General features: G+C 36.2%; 1 protein-coding gene and 1 long non-coding RNA gene across 14 annotated transcripts in view; one reads left to right on the top strand and one right to left on the bottom strand.

Annotated features, from left to right (window-relative positions):
- The window catches only part of pfkfb4b (6-phosphofructo-2-kinase/fructose-2,6-biphosphatase 4b), a 514,755-nt gene that overhangs the window by 11,852 nt on the left and 476,006 nt on the right, over positions 1 to 26,897 (bottom strand). The window contains 1 exon segment of one of the 3 annotated variants that reach the window (NM_198816.3): positions 1,978 to 2,162. Within the exon segment in view, the coding sequence (NP_942111.3) occupies positions 1,978 to 2,074 (97 nt within the window). The 5' untranslated portion in view covers positions 2,075 to 2,162. 3 annotated transcript variants of the gene reach the window in all.
- Positions 10,422 to 17,429, top strand: LOC147836437 (uncharacterized). Of its 11 annotated transcripts, none has more exons than XR_015493973.1 (16): positions 10,422 to 10,469; positions 10,810 to 10,865; positions 10,996 to 11,361; positions 11,504 to 11,692; positions 11,785 to 11,854; positions 11,935 to 12,002; positions 12,077 to 12,166; positions 12,700 to 12,777; positions 12,876 to 13,008; positions 13,158 to 13,235; positions 13,327 to 13,496; positions 13,591 to 13,858; positions 13,923 to 14,549; positions 14,642 to 14,711; positions 14,809 to 14,927; positions 15,022 to 17,429. It is a non-coding gene; the product is annotated as an uncharacterized LOC147836437 (long non-coding RNA). The 11 variants fall into 11 exon arrangements; XR_015493974.1 differs by having other exon boundaries at positions 13,327 to 13,460; XR_015493976.1 differs by lacking the exon at positions 10,996 to 11,361 and having other exon boundaries at positions 13,591 to 13,650; positions 14,409 to 14,549.

Consider the following 26,897-nt stretch of genomic DNA (forward strand, 5'->3'; position numbering starts at 1 on the left):
CAAAGTACAATACTTACAATAACAACAAACAGACCAAAACAAAATATTATTAATAATAATAATAATAAGAGGGGGGTGCGGGTTACGGATTGATAAACAACAAAGGTCACAATTGATCCACACACCAAAACAGGAAAACACAATATAAAAAAATAACACCACATAAAGATAAAAAACAATTACTAAAAATCACTGAAATAATGCTGTGTGCAAAGGTAAACTAGTTGAGTATACATGCAATGCCACTCTTATCATTTATAACCCATGAAGAGCTTATGAAATGTGTAATTAAATTTCCCACATAAAGGAGGATCTGTTTAATGAGATAGTTACTCCAAAAATGAAACCTCTATTATCATTTATTCACCTTTTACTTGTTCAAAACATATCTGAGTTTCTTCTTTTGTTTAACACAGGGTTTTGTTGAACAATAGGCTGCACTCATTGACTTTCACATTTTTTTCCAAACAGCTTTCTTCAAATATATTTTGCGTTCAGCAGAAGAAATCTCAACCACCCGTGAAGAAGGGTATCTTTTTACATTTTCTGGAGAACAACCCCTTTAAGGAGACACCTGTGTAGAACTGTAATGTGACTGTGAAGAGAAAATGGTGGCTCTCCTTTGTTTCAACTGTTTGGTTTGTTTTGCCCTTGATTAATGTTGCTTTGATATTCTGTAAACATGCACCAGGGTTTAATTAAGCAGACATGTTTTACATTTTTACACAAAAACACTAATTGTACACTAATTCAAATAAAAGTTAAAAAATAAATTTTAAATTAAGTATATCCTATATAAGAAAGCAGAAAACCAAACAGAATTGTCAACACTGGAATATTTTCAAAAACACCTTCAAAAACAGTCAGTTCACACACTTGCTAACGTTAATTTGAAACACATTTGGTTTAGAAATAATATAATACAGCGTGTACCATCTGTGTAGTTTTAGTGTGATGATAGAAAAAAACATATAGTCAGGAAAACAGCCATACTCTAAGAGAAAGATGTATTGTGTTTATCAAAACGTGAACACTGGGTCAACTTCTCGGTCGTGATGTTTATCGTCAGGGGGACAATAAGCTGATCAGAATCACACGCTGCACACATGGGCCGCGAATGTTGATACGCCGTCGACCAATCAGAAAGCGTCTCCTGTCAGGGCTCAGCCAATAGAACGCGAGCGACGAAACACAATGAACGGAGCTATGTACCGGTGCTGAAAACACACTGGAGTGGTGCATGTATCTCACAGTGCAACATATTCAGCTGATAGACTCGTGATGCTGAACTGACGATGATATAATGGTGTAAACACCCAAATAAAAGGTGAGGCTAGCGAGCTGATGGTGATACAGCACTACCTTTTTGTTGTCACACACTGGGCACGTTTAACTTGCAGGCACTCGGTGTTTACTCTTGCCATTTTCCATATTCAGCTGTTGTTAACACTATTTAGAGCTTATATTAGAGCTTTAAGGTAGCTTACTGTACTTTATTTAACCGGTTTGTCTGAGCAAGCTTCGGCGCATCCTGGTTGCATCATTCTCATCTTATATGCATTCTTACCCAGGGTTCACCGAGTTCACTTACAGTACTGAGCTTCAACTAAATGCAGTTCTATAAAGCGGAAATAAAAGATGTTACATCACATCTGAGTTAACTAGGTAATCATACGGTGAGAAACTATATACACACAAAATATGCACAATTACCGAACCGAAGACATTCACTGCTCGACCAGTAACTTTAAATTCCCTCTAAACATTAAATATATAACTCACCAACCTTGCTAAATTTGTACGTAAATTAGATATTAATATTGAGCAGTTGCATGAGTCAACAAGCGTGTACCGTAAATTACGCGGGATTTTGGTTAATATCCTAAAATCTCAAACGTACATCATGTACTGATACAGCTTGCCGTATTGTCTCTGCTCACAGTTGTGAAATGTGAAGGCGAGTAAAACGTGAAATACCTCTCTTTTGAGAAATGTGTTTTTCCGGTAGCCCGTTCTTGCAGGGCATCCATATCTTCCGCAGCGGGTTTTGTGTGAGCTCTCTGGGAATCGCCATTATGATGTCTTCTGAGGAGCTCATCCTGGCTGTATTATCATGACCCGGTTCCTCAATCTTCACCTCCTGTGCTGTTTCTGAGCGGACTGAGCTGGTCACGGTGGGATGTATGTCTTCTTCTTCTTCTTCTTCTTTGGGTTTTACTGGCGGTTGGCAACCAGACTTATAGGTGCATTACCGCCACCGACTGGAATGGAGTATGGAACTAGTTGAATACTTTCTGAAGTGTATAAATTACATGAAGGGAGAGAAAGGGGGAGGAAATTGTGAGGGGAGGGGGAGAGAGGGAAGAAAAAAAAAAAAAAAAAAAAAATATTATAATACTAATAAAATGTAATAAAAATGGGGGATGGGGTGGACTAACAATTCTTCTGATATTATCTCTATATTCTTTCCTCTAACTGGGTTTCTTTAATAAATTTTATTATATCATTATATACCTCACTAGATTTGTTTCCTAATAAACCTGCCAATGTAAAATGCTGAAGATTGCTCTTTTTAACTGACTGAATAAGATCGTTTCGTTCTTTATTATAATTACTACAGTGAAATAAAATATGTTCTATTGTTTCTTGTTGATTACAATGTTTACATTGCCCAGTTGGGTGTTTCCCTATTTTATGTAATGTATGATTGAGTCCAGTGTGACCTATTCTCATCCGAGTTATAATACTTCCTTCCCTACGATTTCTGTTCTCCTTCCTCCCAGTTCCAACTTGTTTCTGTATATTATATAAATGTCTACCTGTATCAATGTTATCCCAGTGTACTTGCCATATTGATTGTGCATATGTTCTTATCATGATTTTAGCTTCTGCTTTGCTCAATGGGACTTCTAGATTTACTTTACTAATTCTAAGAGCTTGTTTGGCCAGAAAGTCTGCCTTCTCATTACCTTCCACACCTACGTGAGCAGGAACCCAAATGAAATATACTGATTTGCCCTTCATTTTAATATAATATGTCTTACTGAGTATATTATTAAGAATATCCATTCTGTATGAAGACCTTCCAGATCTTATACTTTCCAGTGATGAAAAGCTATCTGATGCAATTACTACATTATTTATGTCATTCTCCTCAATCCACTGCAGGGCAATTAGTATTGCAATTAACTCTGTTGTATATACTGATATATTATTAGTTATTCTTTTCTTAATATGGTATTGATTAACTGGGATATACACTGCTGCGCCTGTATGGCCTGTTTGTGGGTCTTTAGATCCATCTGTGAATAAAAATATTGATTCTTTATAATTTTTTTTCCAAATAATTCTGCACTATATATTTTGTTGGAAGAATATTATTGTTATCTTTTAACTCCTGTTGTATATTGAAATCTACTTTAGGTAATGGAAAAAACCATGGCGGAATATATGGGATTGGGACTGCCTTACAGTATTGCAGTTGATCTAATCCAATTATTCTGGCTTTTGCCTCAGCTATCCATCCGAAACTTATGAAATTAGTTTCCTCATGCTCCCAACATTCTAGTAATGTTCTTTTTGTTGGATGTGATTCAATTTGTCCCTGAATGTTAACCCAATATGCCATCATTAATTTCATTCTCCTAATGCTTAAGGGCATTTCTCCCATTTCAACCTGCATAGATGAAACTGGTGAGGTTCTAAATGATCCACTACAGATTCTAAGGGCCTGTGCTTGTAATACATCTAATTTTTTGAGGTTTGACTCTGCTGCCGACATGTAAGCTATACATCCATAATCAAAAACAGATCTCATGAGGGCCCAGTATATATTTTGTAGTGATGTTCTACTCGCTCCCCACTCTTGCCCTGACAGGCAACGAAGTACATTAATAACCTTTTTACTTTTTTCTGTGATTTTATTCAGATGATCCTTCCATGTCAGCTTTTCATCGAACCAAACCCCAAGAAACCTTACAGTTTTTACTTGTTCTAGTGGTTGTCCATATAGTTTTAAAGCGAGTGATATGGTTTTATGTCGTCTTGAGAAACAGATGACCTGAGTTTTTGCAACAGATAGTTTGAATCCCCATTTATTTGCCCATTTTTCTACCTCAAATATTGCATTCTGTATTTTCTTTTGTACAAATGACACATTCCGACCTCTAATCCATAGTGCCCCATCATCTGCATACAATGATTTTCCTATACTTTGTTCAATCTGAGAGAAAATGTCGTTTATCATTATATTGAACAATAATGGGCTGCAAACACTACCTTGAGGAGTTCCATTTTCCACTGTGTATTCATGTGAATATTCTTTTCCTACCCTAACTTGTATTTTTCTTCCAAATAAGAAATCCATGACCCAATTATATGTTTTGCCAGTGACTCCTAAAGATTTTAATTTAATCAGCAATCCCTCTTTCCAAAGCATATCGTATGCCTTTTCTATATCAAAAAAGATAGCTATCACAACTTCTTTGTTAGTCTGTGCTTTCCTGATGTCTGATTCCAAACATAATACTGAGTCCATAGTATTTCTGCCTCTGCGGAACCCACTCTGATATGGAGAAAAAAGGTTTTTGCTTTCTAAAAAATATGTAATTCTTTCTGTAATCATTCTTTCCATTATTTTGCATAAGTGGGATGTCAGTGAAATGGGTCTATAGCTAGAAGGATCTGATGGATTTTTCCCTGGTTTAAGTATAGGTACTACTATAGATTGTTTCCATGCTATAGGTAATTGACCCATATCCCAAATTTGATTAAATAAATTTAGTACTATTTCTAGTGATGCCTCTGACATGTGTGACAACATTTTATAGCATATTTCATCCTTACCTGGGGCAGTTTGTCTTGCGCTAATGATTGCTCGTTTTAATTCAAACATATTAAACTGTAAATCTAAAGGATTTTCGGTTGTTTTTACTTTCTTTAAAAGATCAGGATGTTTAGTTAATGTAGTATTTCTGCATTTCCTAGCCTCTTCAGAGAGATTATCTGAACTATGTACATTTCTAAAATGTTGGACTAATAGTTCCGCCTTTTCTAGGTTGCTGATCGCTACTATATCGCCATACTGTAACACTGGTAATTCATAATTTCGTCTAACACCTGCCATTCTTCTAATCATACCCCACACCTCTGATAATTGTACCTCTCGTCCAAGACTATTGCAATATTCTCTCCAGAATATACGCTTTTGTGTTTTAATAGTTTTTCTTAATATTGTCTGAGCCTTTTTATACATGATCATAGCTTCCAGTGAATGGTGTTTTTTAAGATGTCTAAATGCTTTATTTCTCGCTTTAATAGCTGCTTTACAATCATTATTCCACCAAGGTACATTTTTAGTACAACCAACTCCTTTACTTTTAGGTATTATTTCTTCGGCTGCTTGAATTATTTCATTAACAATTTTATTATCTAAAATGTTTACATCTCTCTGGTTTATTATTTGTATTGTCATAACTCTCTTATCACATAATTCTTGAAATTCTTTCCAATTTACTTTCTCCAATTTCCATCTTGGAATTCTATCTTCTTTTTCATACATTATCTTTAATCCAATTTTAGTTACTACTGGGTAATGGTCACTACCTATTGTATTGTGCTTGAGTACTTTCCATGTGCTAACCGCTGCTAATGAACTACTAATAAATGTTAAGTCTAGTACGCTTTCTGTATTTTTAAAACAATTATACCGTGTGCCTTCACCATTATTTAGACAAACTAAATATTTTTCATCTATAAATTCTTCAAGAAGAATCCCATTTGCATCATTACTATTACTCCCCCATAATGAATTATGTGAATTAAAATCCCCACACCATAAAACACTGTCTTGTCGTACACCCATTACTTCTTCTAATATGTTTTGATTTAATTTATCACAGGGATTATAATAATTAATAATGTCTATACATCCCCTATCCGTCCATACCTTGATTAAAATTGATTCATACTTTGTATTTATTTGTTCTATCCTAAACTTCATTCCGCTTTTTATAAATGTTGCAATTCCTCCTCCTCTGCTATGATTCCTATCATTTCTAACTATATTATATCCCTTAATATTAAAATCTAATTGAGGTTTTAACCATGTTTCTTGTATGCATATTATATTAGGTTTCTCTATAATATTATCAATATATTTTTTAAATTCTTGGCCATTCGCAATTAAGCTTCTTGCATTCCATTGTAGAACGTTTAACATTTAAGACGTTCCTCCCCCAGGCTGGGATGATTGTGTATCTTCATTTAAGATGTCCCTAACCGTTTCCCAGAGCAGATCCTTCACATCCAGGTATTTTTCTGCTGATTTGATTATTATTTTGATTCTTTCATTCCTACTTTTCGTTTGAGCGGAACAATTTATTATCTCTGCCATGAATATTACAAAATCATTTTTGCTCACTATCAGAGTTTCCGCTTTCAGTTGTTCACATTTTTGACATGTCTCTGTATTTTTGTTCCTGTTTTCATTTTGTTTAGACACAGTCATAATTTCTGGAACCTTTTTTAATGCTTCCGCATAGCTGATTCCTTGAACAGCTTTTACTCTTTGTACTTCTGCCTGCCTTTTGCTAACCTCACACCCTCGATACGCTGAGCTATGATCCCCTCCACAGTTGCAACATTTCAACTTTGCACCCTCTTCACATTTTCCATATTCGTGTTCCCCACTACATTTACCACACCTTTGCTTTCCCTTGCAAAAAGCTGCTATATGTCCAAATCTCTGACATTTATAACACCGAAGGGGCGGGGGAATGTACAGTCTTACATCATAGCACATATACCCGATTAATATCTTTTTCGGGAGTGTCTCCTCATCAAATGTGACCATAACAGAAAGACTATCACAAGCACTTCCATTTCTGTTTGTTCTTAAGCGTTTAGCTTCGACCACATTTGCATTTGTTATGCTTGCTTTCACTTCATCTGCCGAAACATTGACAGGAATTCCTGTCACAACGCCTTTAACATATCTTTTCCCGTTTGTCTTGGAACATTCTACTTTTTTTCCATTGATTTTATTCACCTTAATTGCTTTAGCTTGCTGTTTTTCATCTTTACAGAAAATCAGTATCGATCCGTTTCTCAAGATTTTTGCACTCTTTATTATACCTATTTCCTTATGCAGTGTTTTGGTTAGTTGTATCGGATTCATACCTCCAAATGTGTCCCCTTCTTGCACAGGTTTAGCAAATACCTTGTATTCCACTGTCACCGTTTCCTCTAGGGCTGAGCATCTATCCGAATCACTTTCATCAGATTTATTTCTTCGTTTCTTTTTCCGTTTGTTGTTTTTAACCATGTCCCATTTTTCATAGTTCCCGCAAACTACTTCCATATCTCCTACTTCATTTCCTGATTCGTCACTTCCGTCTGCATTCTCCTGTCCACTCACATTCCAGTTGTTGCCAACCGCCATGGAGTCTATCCGCCTTGCCATCCTCCGTGCTGAGGACCCCTACTCCAAGCCGCGAGTGGCGTCTCTCGTTTCGTATCCCGGATGCTCGGGATGTATGTCATATCGGCTGAGCGATATCAATGACCGACTGTACCGTAACGCCAGCAACAAACGCGCACTAAAAAACGCCAAAACACCTCCCTACCAAAACAACTCGGTGGTTTCAGGATGAAGCATCGATTAAATAGCAGTTGCATAAATACAGACACTGTGGTAACATAGTGAATTAAGAAATCGTCTGAGCAGATTTATGTTTGCAATGAAATTACTCAATGTAGCCGAGTTTTATAAGTAATATCACACTTAATGAAAAAAGGTAACTAGAATAATCATTTATGCCACCGGCTACTAGTTTATGACCAAACAGCGGACTATTTTAACCTGAATATGCTACTCAACGTTTTTTTTTTTAGACCAAAACATGACTATTTCAGGTGGTTAATGGCTTTTACTAATGATAATCATGTGTACAATACAGAGTAATTCACGTTTCATTTCATATAAACATGTAAGGGCTCTCAGCAAGTATTTCTCATCATATTGAAACTGGGTGAATGGGCGCACAAATTGCACAACTTACATTGCACATAATGCTGCAATGCATTTGTTGTGTGTTAGTGTACCGTAAAACAACTCAATGATGTGGTCTGATAAAAAAGAAATAAGGAAGGGGCAAACAAGAAGTTCCTAGTTTTTCGTAGAAGTTTGAGAAAAACAGATCTCCTGTTCACATGAAGCGCACATGGGTAGTGAATGTTGATGTGTTATTGTCCAATCAAAGCCCCTCGACTGCGAGGAAGCGACCAATAGAAAGGCGGAGAGCGTGCACGAGGAGGCGTGCGCTGAGGGGCACAGCGAGGTGAATGACTTGAACGTTCTGTTCTTTTTCACCGCTAAACCCATTACTGAAGGAGTCTGCACTGTAAGCACATATAGAGAGCACTGGTCCAGGAATGAGAAATGCTGTAATGACTGAATAACTTCCATAGAATAATAATAATAACAGTAATATCAATAATAATAAGTCAAAGTCAGTATTATTGTCAATTCTGCAACATACGGAGAATTGAATTAGGTTTCTCTCAGACCAATATGCTTTTACCATTGAGCACTGACGTATAAATTCAAATTATACAAGTGAATTGCTCATTTTAATTTGAGACGTCTTTATATCTATGCAGGTTTATTTTAATAAGGTTGTACAATATTTACAACTGATATTATAGTATTTTAGCTTCCTATCTGTATATGTTTAGTCATAATGATTGCCTGTAACATGCAGGCCCATAGCCAGGGGGGTTCGGGTAATTCGAAAGACCCCCACCCCCCACCACCCAATGACAAAGTCCAGAATTTATCTCCTAAATAAACTAATTTGTCCCTTTTTTCATAGTATACCATCATAAATTGTGAAAATAACTGATAGAAGAAGGCTTTAGGACTAATTAATGTTTAATTATTCAAATTTACAAATTCTGACTATTGAAATGAGCTGGTCAGTATGTTATTTATGTTTTTAGTAATTTTTAATAGTTTTAATTTTTGTTAATAATGGATAATAAATTTGGATTTTAAAAATAAGTATTTTACATACTTTATTCTACATTTTTAATGTAAAATTCTAATTTCTGAATGTAATTATCATTACATTATTAATAAAAATTTACTTTTTGTAACCCTTTGTGGTAAAATAGTATGGTAAGCACTTTGACAAACTTGTAGGAAATATTTTTGTTGCTTTTAAAAAGTGTGGTTATGATCACCATCCGACAAGCTAACACTGCAAAGATAAGCGCTTAACATGTTACAAAAATGTGGTATTTGAACCACATAAATGAACAGAAAATGAAGTGAATAACTGCAAAAAATTCCACTTTTTAAGAAAAATAGGCTGGCTATGGGCCTGGGATGAAAAGCTTATAAGAACTAATAATAATAATAATAATAATAATAATAATAATAATAATAATAATATATTTTATTTATAACACGCTTTTCTAAAACCCAAAGCGCCTACAAGAAAGTACAAACAACAAAGTACAGTAAACAATAAAAAATATAATAAAAAACACAAGAACTGGCTGAAAAGGCATGTTCATGAGAGTAAACAGCAGATATCCTCAAAACATACTGCAACAACAAAATGAAATTGGAACTTTTAGAAATCAAAACGTTCAACAGTTTAAAGCTAGTAACCTATTTGTCCACAAAACTAGTTTCAAGCTTAAATTAAAGCCTGTAGTGAAGTGTCAGCTAGTGTATTTTTAGGGAGTGTGTTTTGCAGATGCTGCAGATACAAGGGATATCCTGCTGCTTATCTTATCTGAGAGGGAGATCCTCCATAACGGTTCAGTATGACAGCAGGACAGGAGGGCCATCTTGTGGGTGAATAGGGAATCATACAAAATATCATTGTGCATAATGCATGTTATTGAAGAAAGTGCATGATATTTCTAAAATAAACACAACTTATTTTTATCACTCTTTAAAACTCACTACATTTCTTATTTTTATGACAAAAAATGGGTGATGAAGGGAGGGAGAGAGAAGGGGTAAAAGGGTGAGAGTCTCCAGTCAGCAGGTCAGGAGGATTAATCTCTTTAAACACATGGGACAAGCGCAGGCTGGCTACTAATTGCTACTTTGATAATTTTCCACTTGAAGATCTTTGTGGTCATTTAACTTGTATAACTTATACAAGATCATTATATATAAATATACAAATCATTTTCATTTAAATATGTATATTTTTTGTAATTATTATTTACGTGTTTTCAACTTTGTTATGATAGGAAAGTGATTTTATTATCATGTTGGCATTATGTCACTGCACCTCTAAGGTAATTGAATATGGCGGCGCGGTGGCGTTGCCGTGGTTATCAAAGTCAGTGGCGTTCTAAAAAGAATGTGTTAGAAAAGCGGTCGATGACGTTGAGCAGCCAGTGTGAGCTGCAGCTGCAGAGTGTCTGACCAGTGCGGACATTAGGCGGTATGTGAAGATCCTTATAAAAGTCAAATTTTAGCTTATTATGTTTGGTTGTTTCGACGTATTTTTGCTGAAGGTCACTTTAGATTTTAGTATTTTTCTCTGTCCTATCGTTTCAGATTATTAAATTAGCTTTTCCACGTCTTTTTAGAGTATTGTCGACTTGTCAGTTTTAGGATTTTGAATATATATATATATATATATATATATATATATATATATATATATATATATATATATATATATATATATATATATATATATATATATATATATATTTCTAGGTAATGTATTAAGTAGCCCATATATAATAGCAGAGTGCTATTATTTGTTATGTTCTCAGGTTGGTAGACTGAGAGGAGTTTGCGTCAACCAGACCACTACTTCAGGCCGACATGGGTAAGGTTCGCAGGTTTTTTTTTCTGTGGACACAGAAGCTAACTTTAATTTTTGTGTTTCTCCAAGCTTCAAACATGGCAAATTTACTCAAGTCTATGTTCTGCGGCCGCACCATTTGAATCACATCCAGATTCATTTAAATCTGAAAAAGAAACTAAATCAAAAGCCACATCGCTTGGCTATTTACAAAACAAATGACTTTAGGTTAGATATCGAAAACATGCATTATTTTATATAACTATGAACAAACATGTTAACATATTAACAAGGATGCAGCATAAGGAAATTCCTGAGTTTGCAGTAACTGAAATGCCAGCAGGTCTGGTCTGCAAAAGCACTTCTCGGTAGGTCTTATCTGCTCGAGAGCTCCACAGTTTTTTAGATTCTTAGCATCTGATGATGTGATGCACTAAACGTACTAATCACAACGGTGTGATCATACAGTACAGGGAACAGCCAATGCTGATCACATATGTGTTATTGCATGTGTCAAAGGGTAAGAGTGTTCATATATTTTTAATTATTATTCAGTGATTTCTCCACGTATCACTAAAAGAAAGCTCACATACCACAGTTTGAGAACCACTGGAATAGATAGTTAGATAGGTCTAGTCTGTGTCTGTTTTTTTCTTTTTCAGCTAATGGAGAGGCAGAAGAAGGAGTCTCACAAGAGCATTGGTGGACATTTATCTAAATGTTGGCGAACAGCAGGTGGGGTTTTGTTGGGGCTGTCTTTGTTTTTTTTGCAGGTTGGAGTGGAGCAAAAGAAGGAGACTCACAAGTGGAGCAGTGAAGATATACTTGAAGACCTGGAGCTCAGCTAACAGGTAGAACTGCTTAAACAGACAGAACAATGGAGTTAGTTTCCAAAGAAATGTATTAAGAATAATTAAAGACTTGACATCTTTCTCTTTGGCAGATTGGCATGGAGCATGTGGAGGAACAGGGAAACAGACCTCAGTAATGACAAGTACATTGTAATAAATGAGGTACAGACGTACATTTTAAAGTTGAATTAAATCAACTTGATCAAACATTTTAAAATTATTCAGTTTAATAATTTTTACAGAGTGAGTGTCACAGAAGGGACGGGTTTCAGGGGAGCAATAGAAACAATGTTTATTTATAGGATGGCAAGTGAGTATAAGCAGGTGAGTATATTGATGCAGATGATAAGTTCATGAACATAAACTGGATATTTGATTGTGCAGGCTTGGAGACTGGAGACAGATACCACAGATGGAAAACATGATGAAGACCAGACGAGGAACCAGGAGATATCACATTAGGAGAGACATGAGGTGCGTCCCAAATCGCATACTTATACACTATTTGATGGCATTATATAATATAAATAGTGTAAGTATTGCTTTCACACTGAAAACTCTACAAGATTGAGTGCACTTTAAATTCCCGGATGATGCACTTATTTAAGTGTGGACTGTTGGACACTTCACACACACAACAGCCACAGTTTTGATCATGTAGCGGAAGGTGTGGAGATATTAGGTGCTTCAGTTGGATTACTTTATTTTGGATTATGAAAGCAAAAATCTTTTATGAGAGTAATTATGCTGCTTCCCAAAGGTAATTGTGGTTATACTGATAGCAGGTATTTTGATATTTTGGTCGTTTGTTTCACTGATTTGGCAACTGTTAAACATTATCTGGAAAACTGTTTGAATTTCTAGTTAGTAAATAATCGTTAGTTTTCTATTTGGGACGACACTACATTCATACATTATACTGTTGAGTGTGTAAGTGCATAAGTACATAGTGTATAAGTTCATAGTGTATAGTGTGCCATTTGGGACGCAGCTTTTGTCTTTTGCAGGTTGGAGTGGAGCAGGGAAAGGAGACTCACAAGGGGAACAGTGGAGATATACTTGAAGACCTGGTGCTCAGTAAGCAGGTAGAACTGCTTGAACAGACTGAACAATAAAGTTAGTTTCCAAAGAAATGTATTAAGATTAATTAAAGACTTGACATTTTTTCTATTGTATTTTGCAGATTTTTATGGACCACATGGAGAAAAAGGGAATCACACACCTCAGCAGCTGGAAATGAATGGTCAGGAATTTCTTTAAAAAAAACAGATGGACGAGTGAATTGATGGACGTCCTTTAAAGATACAGGAGTGGTGGTTGGTATAGGTAGTAATTAGGCCTTGGTTTTGTTGGGTTTTTCTCTTTCGGGTAATGAAGAGAGAGCAGGCAGAAGAGGGAGACTCACAAGAGCATCGGTGGAAAACAGCACATAGGGTTTTGTTGGGGCTGTCTTTGTCTTTTGCAGGTTGGAGTGGAGCAGAAGAAGGAGACTCACAAGGAGAACAGTAGAGAGATACTGAAATACCTGGAGCTCAGAAAGCAGGTAGAACTGCTTGAACAGACTGAACAATGCCATTTGTATGCAAAAAATGTATTAAGATTAATTAATGACTTCACATCTTTCTCTTTGGCAGATTGGCATGGAGCATGTGGAGGAACAGAAAAACACATGGATGTGTGCATGGATGGATGTCCTTCCAAGAGGAAGGGGGTGGTGGTGGGCAAAGATTGTTAGATAGATGTCTTGTCTGTGGCAGTTATTTACATTGTAGGTAATGGAACCACAACAGACAGAAGCGCAATGGTGAATATTATTCTGAAGAACACTGGAGAACACTTTGTTTATTGCTGGAGATCAGCCAGTAGAGTTCTGTTAGTCTTGTTTTTGTCTTTTGCAGATTAGACTGGGGCATGTGGAGAAATGGGAATCCCACCTCAGCAAAGACTACAAACTGATGGTCTGGTTAGGTCTTTTTTGTATTAATGGATGGATAGAATAATGAATGGATTGATTGCTGGATGGCTGGTCAGATGGTAAATAGATGTCCTTCCAAGAGGAAGGGGGTGGAGGTGGGCATAGATTGTTAGATAGATGTCTTCTTTTTGGCTGTTGTTTAAATTGTAGTCAAGAAACACACAACAGGTGGAAAAGAGAAACTCACAAGAGCATCAGGAGCAGGAGACTCACCAGGGGTGTCGCTAGACCCCATTAAGGGGGCACATGCTCCAGTAAATGGGGCAATGTAGTAAATAAAGCAATGTAGTTTAATTGAAAACAAACTGAGGCATCTGTGCAGAAAATTATTCTTGAGCGCCTCACGCACCACCGATTCTGCTCCTGGAATAAATCCCGGTTGTTTAACACGCACGCTGAAAATAATATGCGCTATTCATACATTGTGTAACCGACGTAACGGCCTTTAATGCAGTGAGGTCGGCACTCAGTAAGTTTTGCAAGTCGGCAGAACGAATGTTTAAGTAAAATGATGATCATGTTTTGACTAAACATGGCTCCTGTAAGATGATTTTCTATATGAAGCATAAAGGAGAGATGATGAGTCAGGGAAGTAAGGCTTGATAACATTATTTCTCTGCCATCAGAGTCAGGTCTCAGACAGAAGATTATTCTGTACATGTTTGATTTGTGTTATCTAGAACTCTCATGTTATTAAAATTCACACAAAATATTTGTTTAGATAATCTTATATCACTATAGTTGTCTTTATATTGGAGTTCCCCAGTAGATCTTTATGTCTAGCAACACCCCTGAGACTAGACTGAGACACTGAGACTGAGACCCTGAGACAAGGGGAACAGTGGTGGAGATATACTGGAAGACCTGGAGCTCAGGAAGCAGGTAGAACAGCTTAAACCGACTGACCAATGGAGTTAGTTTCCAAAGAAATGTATTAAGAATAATTAAAGACTTGACATCTTTCTCTTTGACAGATTGGCAAGGAGCATGTGGAGGAACAGGGAAACAGACCTCAGTAATGACAAGTGCATCATTATAAATGAGGTACAGCCGGGTATTTCCTTTGGATGGATGGATGGATGGATAGATAATAATAAACAATCAGGTAAAGCTCTGTTGATGTTGTCTTTGTCTTTTACAGAGTGGAGTGAATAAACTAGGCATTGCAGGAGCTCAGCCAGTAGGTTGGGCTCTGTTGGTGCTGTCCTTGACTTTTGCAGATTGGAGTGGAGCAGAAGAGGGAGACTAAAAAGCGGAGTGGTAAATATACATCTGAAGAACACTGGAGAACATTTGGTTTATTGCTGACGATCAGCCAGTAGAGCTTTATTAGTCTTGTTTTTCTCGTTTGCAGATTAAAATGGGGCATTTGGAGAAATGGGAATCACACCACAGCAATGACTGCAACAAAGCAAACTGATGGTCTGGTTAGATGTTTCCTAAATAGATGAATGAATGACAAATAGATGTCCTTCCAAGAGGAATGGGCTGGTGGTGGGCTTAGATAGTTATCTAGATGCCTTGTCTGTGGCAGGTGTTTCTTTTTCAAGTATTGAACACACAACAGGCAAAAGAAGGAAACACAAGAGCATCAGTGGAGATTTATCTGAAGAACATTGGAGAACATCTTGTGCATTGCTGGAGTTCAGCAAGCATGTAGAGTTCTGTTGGTTGTGTCTTTAGGCTCTATTTTGACGGTCCATGCGCAGAGCACAAAACGCTTTCAGGGCGTGTCAGAATGCATTTTTGCTAATTTAGGGATGGGAAAATCTGCTTTGCGCCGTGGCGCATGGTCTAAAAGGGTTGAGTGTATTTTCTCAATGAGTTATAGGTGTGTTTTGAGAATAAAGTAATCAGAGTCTTATCTCCCATTCCCTTTAAGAGCCAGCTGCATCGCGCCATAAGCGCATTCGCTATTTACAGGACGTAAAGTAAGTCTAAGTGGGAAAACTGAGCATTTCACTAGCTAACAGTTAACAGTTTTTTTTTAACAGAAAACAGTAAAACAGAGCATCTACTGCGTGAGAATGAGAGATAATGGATCTACTTTCACTTTGGCTCTTGGATAGGGAAACCTTTACGCACAGACATCAATTAGCCTCTAAATAATTAATTACGTTTGTTAAGCGCAAATATTCGTTTCAAAACTAACGAATGAAACATCTTGCGCCACATTGCGCCGGGTGTATGATAGGGCCCTTTGTCTTTTACAGACTGGAGTGCAGCATATGGAGACAAATATGAATCACGCACCTTAGCAATGACTGGAAACTGATGGTTAGAGGTTAGGTATTTCCCGAATGGATGGATGAATGAATGAATGAATGAATGAAAATAGATGTCCTTCCAAGAGGAAGGGGGTGGAGGTGGGCTTAGATTGTTAGATGTCTTCTCTGTGGCAGTTATTTAAATTGTACACTGTAACCCTTGCTTTAGAATATGAAGTAAATAACTCAAAAATAGCCAGTGTTTGCTGTAATAAACAGAAACAGTATTTTACTGTAAAACTACAGGTAGTAACTGTGATCATAAATGGTCAATTACTGTTCAGCAATCATTGTTCCGTCTCCTCTGATGCTTTAAGGGTTTAGGCATTAACACGCACACACACAGGTTGTCTGTCTTATTCTAAACACAAATGTCACTTATTTTCCCACCAATGATGATAAACAGCCATATCGCACTGCTAATCTTGTGATATTGCCTTTATACAACAGTTCGACGGCATAATTGTTTATATAAAAAAGAAAATTTAACACTGAGAGTTTCAAAAACCCTTTTGTATAAGGAACTACTTTCTTCCGCCATTCATTCACGTCTGCTGCCATTAGTATCTGGATGCAGCCTTTATGATGCAAGCTGAGATTGCATCACTCAGCAATGCAATGTCAGACACAATGCAGTCAATGGAGTGAGTGACGTCGCTGTGATGGGTAGGGTTAGGGGTGGAGTTAGGTAAGCCCATCAAAAAGCATTGGATGCAGCTCAGATTGCACTGCACCAGTACTGCATCCAGACCCCTCTCTCTGCAGCTGACGTCAGAACAGCAGAAACCGTTACTACTTCACACGCGTCATTTTAGAGCTTGTATTTAAATGATTCTCTAGCGTAATGTCTAAAGTGATGACCAAACAGGTGATTTTGCTCACATTTAAAGATAATAAGGCTGAACTGCATGAAGCTCTACATGGCGTATATGCAGAATAATGACAGTTTAAAGCAATGCGTTTAATGCTTTTGTACTTTTTTGTCTAATTAGTGAAGTAAAATGACCATTGATACAAACAATTCCCTTTTACTTGTCCTCAATGTGTTCAGAAGAATAAGAATACTTCCAGCGCAGAAATGTAAGGCTCCGCAATCTTGGTTTCTGTTTCTGTTGGGAGAAAATTCTCTCAGTGAGTGCAGGATTTAATGTTCATTTTCATTCAGCAATTTATTTTTTAGAAAGCGAATTAATTCAACTAAAAAGTAGTTAAAATATTATTACTTATTTATTTTTAAGTAATGTGTTTTTTGTTACTTAGGAAAGTAATAGTATTAGTTATTATGTAACTTGATTTACCCCCAAAACCATTGGTGTCAACCTCCTGGCGTTCCCACCCTACTTCAACACACAAGTCCTACATACACTGCATTTGTTCATTAATTTAACCTCTTTGTTTAATAGAAAATGTATTCATATATGCTATTTTATGTAATTTTGTTTAGAAATTTTCTGTTGTATTTGTTTGCTGCCAAAACAATAAAAAACATTTGTCTAAAGAATTGATTTGCTTTCTATTTTTAATAACAGTTAAGAATACTGATTAATTTGAGTAAAACAACAACTATTTATGATGTACCATTCATGTGTATGCAGTAGATGTTGTGCTGTGAGTATAGAACTACAGTACAGTAATCAACTGTAAGCAGTGCTACTGCTTTGCTACAGACTGTTGCCAGTATTCCACTGTAAAAACAAAACTGGTAGGGCGTAAAACATTTATTACAGTATTTATTCGTTTTTGTTAACATTAATTAATGTAAATAAAGTTTCATTGTTAATTCATGTGAACTCACACGGCATTAACTAATATTACTATTATAATTTTAATAATGCATAAATAATAAAACTGCCCAGATCTCTTTTCAAAACCTGGCAATGGTCATGCAAGCAAATTTGCTCTTCTCACACTGAAACATATACAGTTGAAGTCAAAATTATTAGCCCGCCTTTAAATTTTTTTTGCCCCTGTTTTTTTTTTTAAATTTCCCAAATTATGTTTAACAGAGCAAGGACATTTTCACAAAATGTCTGATAATATTTTTTCTTCCAGAGGAAGTCTTATTTGTTTTATTTTGGCTAGAATGAAAGCAGTTTTTAATTTTTTTAAACTTATTTTAAGGTGAAATTATTAGCCCCTTTAAACAATATATTTTTCTGATTGTCTACAGACTATCATTATACAATAACTTGCCTAATTACCCTGACCTGCCTAGTTAACCTAATCAACCTAGTTAAGCCTTTAAATGTCCCCCCCAGGGGTGTCAAACTCAATTCCTGGAGGGCCGAAGCCCTGCACAGTTTAGTTCCAACCCTGCTCCAACACACTTACCTGTAGGTTTCAAACAAGCCTGAAGGACTCAATTAGTTTGATTTGGTGTGTTTAATCAGGGTTGGAACTAAACTGTGCAGAGCTGCGGCCCTTTTTGAACTGAGTTTGACACCTGTGCTTTAAGCTGTATAATAGAAGTGTCCTGAAAATATGAAGTAAAATATTATTTACTGTCATCATGGCAAAGATAAAATAAATCAGTTATTAGAAATGAGTTATTAAAACTATTATGTTTAGAAATGTGTTGAAAACATCTCTCCGTTAAACAGAAATTGGGGAAAATAAAAATAAACGGGGCTAATAATTCAGGGGGGCTAATAATTCTGACTAACTGTAAATGTCATCCATTCACAAAGCAGCCTGTAACATCACAGCCTTTTAAACACAGTAACAGATGACAGCATGAGAGGGGTCTATGTATGAGAATGGGCTGAAACTGCATTCAACAGACATTGGATGCCATCTTCTATGGCAGCGGTTCCCAACAAGGGGGCCTTGGCCCACAAGGGGGGCTCAGCAAGTTCTGTAGGAGGTAGCGTCATATTTAAAAAAAAATTGAGCCATGGACAATTAGGAGAACGATCATGTTGCCTTAGTTCATTTGATCCCCTGGCTGACCAAATAATGGACACATTTGTAATTCGTACTCCACAAAAAAAAAAAAAAAAAGACTTTATCAGCTAATAGTAATGACCCAAGCATACTAGACCCAGGTGAGGAAGCTTCAAACATTTCGGGTTGAAATGCTAGCAATACTGAAAACACCAGGATAGTTACCTGAACTATGGTTTTATTTCATCTTTCATCAAAAATAGTCTCTGACCCAGGTACAGTGCCAAAGTTCTTGCTCATATGAGTGATAATATTATTAAATGTGGAGGGGGGCCTTACAATATTTTCTGGGGGGAAAGGGAGTCTCAGGCAAAAAAAAAAAGGTTGGGAACAACTGTTCTATGGCAAGACGACATATAAACAAAGGCTGGCATAAAACAGAGCTAGACCTGAATCCTTAAAAGGGATTGGAGGAATGGAGTTGAACTTTCACACAGATAACCAGAGACGGAGAGTGTGCCACACATGCGCAAGAGATAAACAACATAAGGAGAAGAAGAAAAAGTGGAAAGCATTTCAGGAAAACCTCTTGGTGGAAATAAAAAAAAAAAACTAGGAGGGGAAGCAGACGTCTCAGATAAACACACAGACAGATATAGAGCATAGGTCACAGAGCACAGAAAGATTTATTGGCCATCTGACATTTTTTGCCAGGGTGTGTTACCATAGTAATCCACCAGCCAATAGCGTTCACTGTAGACACACCCTAATCAGATCTGCTCTGAAACCCCCTGTTCTCCCATTTTACTCATATTATCATATGTGGGTTTGAATGCACAGTATAAATTATAATCTACTTTTAATTTGAGTTTTTAAGTCAGAGTCAAACCATAAAATTTGATCACACAGTAAAAAAAAAACTTTCCAAAACATTCAATCATTGTCTTGCATATTTATGCCGGCTGTCCCTTTCTATAGGAAGACTAGTAGTGTCTTTCATCATTATACATTTATCCCTTGCTGCTAAAAGAGGAACATGAATATAATGTAAAATTACTCAATTTAGTAATGAAAGTGTAGACAAAATCTACCAACTTAAACTAAACTATAATTTTTAGGCATCACGATGCTGCAGTTAGCACGATCGCCTCACAGCAAGAAGGTCGCTGGTTCGAGCCCCAGCTGAATCAGTTGGCAACTTGGCATGTCTGTGTGGAGTTTGCATGTTCTTCCTGTGTTTGCATGAGTTTCCTCCGGGTGCTCCGGTTACCCCCACAGCTAAAAGACATGCGTTACAGGGTAATTGAATAAGCTAAATTGGCTGTAGCGTGCTGTATGTGAGTGAATGCAAGAGTGTATGGGTGTTTCCCAGAGTTGGGTTGCAGCTGGAAGGGCATCCGCTGCGTAAAACATGCTGGATAAGTTGACGGTTCATTCCACTGTGGCGACCCTTGATTAATAAAGGGACTAAGCCAAAGAGAAAATGAATGAATGAACATAATTTTAAGTGAATTTGTTTACACAAGTCTTGTTAATTAGTCATTTTATCCCATCTATTAAAGCAAATCAAAGTTTTCTTCTCTTATGTCATTAAATCAATGACAAAAGGTCATTTTCATATTACAGTATGGTTTTACTATTAGAAATAATTATGTGAGCAGACAACACAAACTATCTGATCTATGTTTTACAGCATTTATTAAGAGGTTGTTATTGGTAAAGTTCATTTAAAAAAAATACACATTTTGCATAGGTTGTTCATTGATTTCTAATGCAGAGATGTTTTCACTTTATAATTTTGTTCAGTATAGTTAATGGCAAGTGTTTTAGTTACATAGCAGTGTAGTGTAGTAAAGTGTAGAAGTTAAAGAATGTAAAAGGGTGTCAATCAGTAGTTAACTATACAATAATGTTAATGCATTATGAGTCAATATGAATTACATGTGCAACATTTGAACAGCATATGTAGCCTAATTTATCTGTTACACATTTTTTTGTGTTACACAACTGATTGTATTAATGGTGCATTAACAGATGTTAACATATAATTTCTACAGTGTACTTGTAGAGATACAGACAGATACACTAATAAAATATAGCTGCAAGCAGCAATTAACGGGGGTCAAGCAGTTTAGCAGGGTAAGGTCATATAGCAGTTAGGACGCCTGTAAGTAGTTTATTTGACAATGAAATATACGATTAGAGTGTTAGAGTTTATAGATTGAACTAACAAACGTTTGATTAAACACTCCAGAAATGAAACATCAGTTTTTACATATTGACAAATTTCTTATGAACATTTCGAGTGACCGCTTTTATGTCAAAGTGACCAGTATAAGCAGCCCTATGACATAATGTGTAGATCGAGTCATGGCACCTTAGACAAAGTCACGGCATGTCAAATTTTAAGTTAATCAGATAAATGGTTACTCAGATACAGTGATTTTATAATGTATAGCGCCAGCATGTGGCCAATGTCTATGTGTTTCATCCTATGTGCTTAGACTGACCTCTTGCATATGTGTAACAAGTTTGGTGAAGATATTTTTATTCATTCATGAGTTATGGCTATTTTAGCTCTTCTTAATAAAAATGACAAAAGAGCAGTGAATTAGCTATTAGTGATCCCCTACTGCCATCTAGTGGCCACAGTGTTATTTATTTATGTGATTACAGCCATTTAGGTGTGCATAAACATATCCCTTCTATGACTGAGCATGTTCTAACTGTATAAAAAGAAAATTTTGTATTTTATTAAAATAAGTAAAAATCTACAGAGTAAAAAGTGTGACAAGCTTTGACTAAATTTGGTCTTAAATGCATTAACTGTGTTCATGCCATGTCAGTTTGGGATTCAGAATGCATTACATAACATTACATTACATTCTTTGCTATAGAGCAGTAAAATAAACAATAAGTGGTCTGTTACTGCCATCTAGAAGCCACAGTTGTGATTTTCTTTACACATGTTTTAAAACAAGGTGTTTAATTATAGAACCAGTTTTACCTATTAGAATTATTATGAAGAGGTTAACTGGGACCAAATTAGATGTTTAATGCATAACAGTGTTTGCATCAGGTCAAAATGTGATTCAGAATGATCCTAAATGCAATTTCCCTGACTTTAAACTCAAAAAATGTAAAACAGCAAAGGTATGCAAATGTTATGAACAATAAATAAGTGGTCTTGTTGTGACATCTAGTGGTTAGAAATGGTAGGTGACAGTTAAAAGTCTGTGTTATAGTGGCTAAAATGATAGAATATTGAAAATATGTGTTTTTGAGACCTTTAAACATCCAAGATGGACAAAAAAATAACTTATAAATCATTTCAGTGAAAAGTGTGTAAATGAAGTACATTTACTGCATTTTTAAGCGATTTTAGCATGTTTTTAGAACCATTTCCACTATTATAGCGCCACCTATTGCCCAATCTCCACAAAATTTTGCAAGTTTATTCACATTGATATGCCACATCTGCTCACCAATTTCTGTGATGTTTTGGGTTTTCCTTATTAGTTTACAGGCATGTAGGTTCGTGTAGACACGCCCCTTTTGTAAATGAGCCTGTTACAGCTATCTAAAATGGAAAGTTCAACTTTTTTTTGATAATTATTGATCTACTCAGTCCAGAGGTTCATACAACACTGGTTTCGTTGCGATTGAGTTAAAAACCAGGGACTAGTTCGCAAAAGTAGGTTTTGTTTATATTGATGGTTTTTTAATGAACAGTTTGAGTAACAGCAGTGGTTTTAGTGTCAAACTGTTCAGTATGAGCAGACCTGTCATATGATATGTAGATTGAGTGTTTTTTGTGAAATAGTGTGTAAATGAAGCACATTTACTTTATTTTTAAGCGATTTAGCAATATTTAAAGACTATTTTTGCTATTATAGCGCCACCTATGGTTTGATCTTCACAAAATTTTTCAAGTTTCATCTCGTTGATATGTCACATGTGCTCACCAATTTCTGTGATGTTTTGGGCTTTCCTTATTGGTTTACAGGCATGTAGGTTCGTGTGGACAAACACTTTTGTAAATTAGCCTGTTACAGCTAGCCAAAGTGAAAAGTTCAACTTTTTTTTGATAATTATTGATCTACACAGTCCAGAGATTCTAACAACAGTGGTTTCGTCGCGATTGAGTGAAAAACCAGGGACTAGTTCGCAAAAGTAGGTTTTTCCTATATTGATGAATATTTAACGAACGGTATAAGTGACAGCAGTGGTTTGAGTGTCAAACTGTTCGGTATGAGCAGGCCTATCATATGATATGTATTTTGTGTGGTTGCGCAAAAGGTTGTGTGATACACAACTTATTACACACTAAAAATACGTAAAATCGCCCCCTAGTGGCCGATTTCTTTCAAAATTCTTACAGACCTCTAGGACCATGAGTCGAACATGCCCAGCGAGTTTCGTTTTGATCACTCATCGTTAACCTTGTTAAATGGCTGCTCAATTTTAATTGGCCAATGGCGGCCATGTTTTTTGAGATATGCCAATGTCCTTATAGTATGTTATGACAACTTGGTCAAAGACACTGCATGCCAAATTTCAAGCTGATCGGACTAACGGCTGTAAGGTTAGAGTACTTTTTATGTTTTTTTAGCTTTATAGCGCCACCATGTGGCCAAAGTCTGCGGGTTTTGCAGTGTCACCTCAAATTGAACTTATGCATGTGTGTAGCAAGTTTGGTGATGATATCTCATTTCGTTCAAAAGTTATAGCTCCAATTAGCATTTAGCTTCAATTAGCATCGAACATTGTTGTGCACTGTTTCGCGTGAGAATAAAAATGTCAACTTTTTTTTGATAATTATTGATATTCAGTGTCCAGAGAACATTTGAGAGCTGGTTTGGTTTAGATTGAGTGTAAAACCTAGGACTAGTTCGCAAAAGTAGGTTTCGGACAAATCGCGATGTAGCGGGAAAACGGTGCGTCGTAGAGCAAAAATTTGTGGTATACACTTTTGTTGGGGCTAACCCAAGGATTCAAAAAATGTAAAGTTTTTGAGTCTACGACAAACGGTGAACGAATAGCGGCCAAAAATGTCCAAAAAGTGTTTTTTTGGCGCCATAGCGCCACCTATGGTCTGATTTGGCTGATCTTTGGCCAGAACGTAGTGTACCGGGGTACTACCATCTGGCCAAGTTTCAGCTCTCTCGGCCTTACGGTTTGGTCTGGGCAATAGTGACTTCGGCAGAATAATAATAATAATAATAATAAATATAGCTGCAAGCAGCAATTAACGGGGGTCAAGCGGTTTAGCAGGGTAAGGTCATATAGCAGTTAGGACACCTGTAAGTAGTTTATTCGACAACGAAATATACGATTACAGTTTTAGAGTTTATAGATTGAGCTAACAAATGTTTGATTAAACACTCCAGAAAAGCAACTTAGATTTTTACATATTGGCAAATTTTTTATGAACATTTCGAGTGACCGCTTTTATGTCAAAGTGAACAGTATAAGCAGCCCTATGATAACATGTGTAGATCGAGTCACGGCACCTTGGACAAAGACATGACATGTCAAATTTTAAGTTAATCAGATAAATGGTTACTCGGATACAGTGATTTTACATTGTATAGCGCCATCATGTGGCTATTGTCTACGAGTTTTATGCTATGAGCTTAGACTGAAATATTCTAAGCATATGTGTAACAAGTTTGGTGAAGATATTTTAATTCATTTATGAGTTATGGCTATTTTAGCTCTTCTTAATAAAAATGACAAAAGAGCAGTGAATAAGCTATTAATGATCTCCTACTGCCGTCTAGTGGCCACAGTGTAATTTATTTATGTGATTACAGCCATTTAGGTGTGCATAAACATATCCCTTCTATAATTGAGCATGTTCTAACTATATAAAATTAAAATTTTGTATTTTATTAAAATAATTAAAAATCTACAGAGTAAAAAGTGTGACAAGCTTTAACTAAATTTGATCTTAAATGGATTAACTGTGTTCATGCCATGTCAGTTTGGGATTCAGAATCCATTACATAACATTACATTACATTCTTTGCTATAGAGCAGTAAAATAAACATCATGTGCTCTGTTACTGCCATCTAGAAGCCACAGTTGTGATTTTCTTTACATGTTTTAAAACAAGGTGTTTAATTATAGAACCAGTTTTACCTATTAGAATTATTATGAAGAGGTTAACTGGGACCAAATTAGATGTTTAATGCATAACAGTGTTTACATCAGGTCAAAATGTGATTCAGATTGATCCTAAATGCAATTTCCCTGACTTTAAACTCAAAAAATGTAAAACAACAAAGATATGCAAATGTTTTGAACAATAAATAAGTGGTCTTGTTGTGACATCTAGTGGTTAGAAATGGTAGGTGACAGTTGAAAGTCTGTGTTATAGTGGCTAAAATGATAGAATATTGAAAATGTGTTTTTGAGACCTTTAAACATCCAAGATGGACAGAAAAAAATAACTTTTAAATCATTTCAGTGATAAGTGTGTAAATGAAGCACATTTACTTCATTTTTAAGCCATTTTAGCATGTTTTAGAACCATTTCCACTATTATAGCGCCACCTATTGCCCAATCTCCACAAGATTTTGCATGTTTATTCACATTGATATGCAACATCTGCTCACCAATTTCTGTGATGTTTTGGGTTTTCCTTATTGGTTAACAGGCATGTAGATTCGTGTAGACACGCCCCTTTTATAAATGAGCCTGTTACAGCTATCTAAAATGGAAAGTTCAACTTTTTTTTGATAATTATTGATCTACTCAGTCCAGAGGTTCATTTAACACTGGTTTCGTTGCGATTGAGTTAAAAACCAGGGACTAGTTTGCAAAAGTAGGTTTTGTTTATATTGATGGTTTTTTAATGAACGGTGTGAGTGACAGCAGTGGGTTTAGTGTCAAACTGTTCAGTATGAGCAGACCTATCATATGATATGTAGATTAAGTGTATTTGTGAAATAGTGTTTAAATGAAGCACATTTACTTTATTTTTAAGCCATTTGGCATGTTTTTAGGACTATTTTTGCTATTATAGCGCCACCTATGGTTTGATCTTCACAAAATTTTGCAAGTTTCTTCACATTGATATGGCACATGTGCTCACCGATTTCTGTGATGTTTTGAGTTTTCCTTATTGGTTTACAGGCATGTAGGTTCGTGTAGACACGCCCCTTTTGTAAATTAGCCTGTTACAGCTAGCCAAAGTGAAAAGTTCCACTTTTTTTTGATAATTATTGATCTACACAGTCCAGAGATTCTAACAACACTGGTTTCGTCGCGACTGAACTAAAAACCAGGGACTAGTTCGCAAAAGTAGGTTTTTCCTATATTGATGAATATTTAACGAACGGTGTAAGTGACAGCAGTGGTTTGAGTGTCAAACTGTTCGGTATGAGCAGGCCTATCATATGATATGTATTTTGTGTGGTTGCGCAAAGGGTTGTGTAATACACAACCCATTACACACTAAAAATACGTAAAATCGCCCCCTAGTGGCCGATTTCTTTCAAAATTCTTACAGCCCTCAAGGACCGTGAGTCGAACATGCCCAGCGAGTTTCGTTTTGATCACTCATCGTTAACCTTGTTAAATGGCTGCTCAATTTTTGTTGGCTAATGGCGGCCATGTTTTTTGAGATATGCCAATGTCCTTATAGTATGTTATGACAACTTGGTCAAAGACACTACATACCAAATTTCAAGCTGATTGGAGTAATGGTTGTAAGGTTAGAGTAATTTTTATGTTTTTTAAACTTTATAGCGCCACCATGTGGCCAAAGTCCACGGGTTTTGCACTGTCACATCAAATTAAGCTTACACATATGTGTACCAAGTTTGGTGAGGATATCTCATTCCTTTCAAAAGTTATAGCTACAATTAGCAATTAGCTTCAATTAGCCTTGAACATTGTTGTGTACTGTTTCGTGCGAGAAAAAAAATTTCAACTTTTTTTTGATAATTATTGATATTTAGTGTCCAGAGAACATTTCAGAGCTGGTTTGGTTCAAATTGGGCAAAAAACCTAGGACTAGTTCGCAAAAGTAGGTTTCGGACAAATCGCGATGTAGCGGGAAAACGGTCCAC

The sequence above is a fragment of the Danio rerio genome, chromosome 6 (genome assembly GCF_052040795.2).
Source record: "Danio rerio strain M-AB ecotype USA chromosome 6, GRCz13ab, whole genome shotgun sequence".
Classification (NCBI taxonomy): Eukaryota; Metazoa; Chordata; class Actinopteri; order Cypriniformes; family Danionidae; genus Danio; species Danio rerio.